General features: G+C 47.6%; 1 protein-coding gene across 1 annotated transcript in view; it reads left to right on the top strand.

Annotated features, from left to right (window-relative positions):
- The first annotated feature begins 2,343 nt into the window (after positions 1-2,343).
- Positions 2,344-2,715, top strand: part of TUBGCP3 (tubulin gamma complex component 3) — a 57,327-nt gene continuing 56,955 nt past the window's right edge. Inside the window, exon 1 of the mRNA XM_085320800.1 lies at positions 2,344-2,674. Within this exon, the coding sequence (XP_085176926.1) occupies positions 2,599-2,674 (76 nt within the window). The 5' untranslated portion in view covers positions 2,344-2,598. The remainder of the gene's footprint in view (positions 2,675-2,715) is intronic.

Below are 2,715 nucleotides of genomic sequence, written 5' to 3'. Positions count from 1 at the left end.
TTGATACTCAAGAAAGTTAAACCGTTTGTATTTAATTTTCTTTTCATCTGAGCCTTGCTTATGCATAGCTCCATGCTCCATCTGAAATCAAGTCACATCTGCAGAGCTAAGGAAGCTTTGCTTCCTTTATTTCCTGGGAACTTGCATTCTTCCTGCCTTTTTCTGACTACTTCTAACATTATTTCCAGAGCTCTCTGACTCTTATACTTTCAGTTTTTGAATCCTCTGTCTAGCTGGACAAAAAGCAGTTGGTGCTTTGGCTAGTTCAGAGATAGGTATGTGCTGTCCAGGATGTGTATACGAATCAGCTAGCTTGATAGTAGCGAACAGAATAGGAAGAACTCCTTACCCTTTTCTTCATAACATATTACAGTATTTCAAAGRCATAACTTAGGATGTAGATTTGCTGAAGTTGAAAAACTTAGACTAGTCACTGTGCTTTTGCCACACAAGTAAGCCCACTTTAATAGCATGCTCTATATTGTGCTGTTCCGTAATGTGTTCTATTTTCAGAACTGACACAATTGTCAAAATGACCAGCATGAACAGAATTATTAGATTACATACATCCATTTAAAACCAATAACAGGATATTTGTCAATGAGTGGATTTCCTTGGAATCTGAAGATTTTGTATAGCAGCACCACCTGCTGATATTATTGCCGAAATATTTTTTTCTGTGTGAGCACATATACTCCATATATATTACTTGATAAATTAACACCTTCCATGATAATATTTAAGTGTGAAGTGTCAGCAGTAATGAGTCACCTGCTCTTTGTAGAACAACTGGTGTGTTTCCTTTGGGTGGAGAAAGGAACAGAGATTATTCTGCTCTTTGGTAGGAAAAAAACCCACGGTCTTTGAAATCTTTCAGAATCAGCTTACAGACCCCTTACTCATACAGGGTTAAAGTCTGATAACTTTATTAAYGTTGAGTTCTCTGAACTTTAGTTTGAGAGTCTAAAGCATCACTAGGAKTGAAAGAGTCATAATGTGAATGGTGAGATTATGGTATTCCTACTACAATATCCCAAATAACAGAAAGCCAGATATCCTCAACCAATTTTAGCTCTTGTCTTGCCATCATGATTAGTTTTTACTAGTAATGAGGCAGTAAGGAGTCAAATTCATTGTTTGCATCTATAATGTTTCTATAAAGAAACATCTGAAGTTATACGTCCACAAAAGGTATACACACAAAATCATGGCTACGCAGAGATGGTGTAGCTGGGTGCCAACACAGACTRCCAGCAAGAAGTGTTGTACAGCAGGAATTGCTTACAGCCAGCAGTGCTCTAAGTCCCCCTGGCTGCCGCAACAGTTTGAAGCACCTTTGCTAGAGAAGAGGGAGCTGGGAGGTGCAGAGCTCGCGCAGCACAGGGAGCGCGGCTCTGGTAGTGACAGAATTCGACCTGGACCTAGCGTGACTTGGCTGAGTAAGAGAAACGGGAGAGAAGCATCCTCCAAAGTCAGTATCTATTTTAGAAGGGTGCKAAGTCCGAGGAGCAGGTTTGTCAARGGACTTAGGAGCATGTTGCCTAAAACAGCCTAAGAGCTAGCTTGATAGGGCAGCCTGCCGGCTGGAAAACACCTGAAGCACGCCCTTAACTATAAAGTTATGTTGTTGTTTGATGATAAACTCTGCATCCAAATGATAGTAGCCAATTTGCAAAGCTGTAAGTTTTAGTAAAACAAAAACGTTGTRCTTTTTACATTGGGATTTCTTTAGTGATTTTGGAATAGTTGGCGGATGACAGGCATGGCAGCCTTCAGGAACGGCAAATACCTCAGGGGTACTGCTTCACTGTCCAGTGCCAACCACAACACCGCAAGACTGGGGACCTCAACAAGAAACACAGGCTGCACATCCACGGGGCAGCATAATACAGAGAAAATGTGCATGGGGAATATTGAAATATTTTCCAGGTCTGCACTGATTCGTAACAATTTTATGTGGAAASGTTATCAACATGCATTGATATTTTCCCAGGCATAAAAAATGTAAATTATAAATTATACTTCACTGTAGATCATAGCGTTATATAATGATAGCAGGGCCGTGAGCAACTTGCTCTTCTGGGTGCAGAAACGAGAGGATCTGATCTCCTTCGGTTTGGAGGCGGAGGAGGGGGGGGGATGATAGGACACTTTCAACAAGTGGAAAGTTGTCGCAGGGTGGCGGTTTTCAGTGTTTGGGGCATCTTTGGCCGCGGCGGCACTGCGTGGGGAGGCGGACCCACAGCGGCCGGGAGCGGGGCGAGTGTGCGCCCGGAACCTCGGCGCTGCGGCTGCGGGAGGCGCGGGGGAGCGTGTTCGGCGCGGCGCGCTCCGGTGCCGCCCGGCGCGCAGGGGCATTGTGGGCGCTGGGCTGCCGCCGCTGCGGCTTTCGGCGGGTTCTGTTAAAATGGCGCCTTAGGTAACGGGCGGGTGGCGGAGGCAGCAGCCGGAGCCGGAGGCGTCGCCGGGGTCACGCGCCGGCTAGGGGCGGGGAGGCCTCTTCTCGTGTCCCTCCCTTGCCGCCCGCCGCGTCTCTCCTCGCTTCCCGCCTCTGCCTCCGTCTGCTCTCCCCGCGCCACCTCCCTCCCGCGGGCGAGGATGGCGAGTCCGGACCAGAAGTCCCCCAACGTCTTGCTGCAGAGCCTCTGCTGCCGCATCCTGGGCAAGAGCGAAGGTAACGGCCCCCGCTTCCCCCTCCCCCACCCCCCGGCGGCC

Source organism: Rhea americana, unplaced genomic scaffold (genome assembly GCF_003343005.1).
Source record: "Rhea americana isolate MKP2758 unplaced genomic scaffold, rheAme1 scaffold_66, whole genome shotgun sequence".
NCBI lineage: Eukaryota > Metazoa > Chordata > Aves > Rheiformes > Rheidae > Rhea > Rhea americana.
This window is presented reverse-complemented; position numbering and strand designations above follow the sequence as displayed.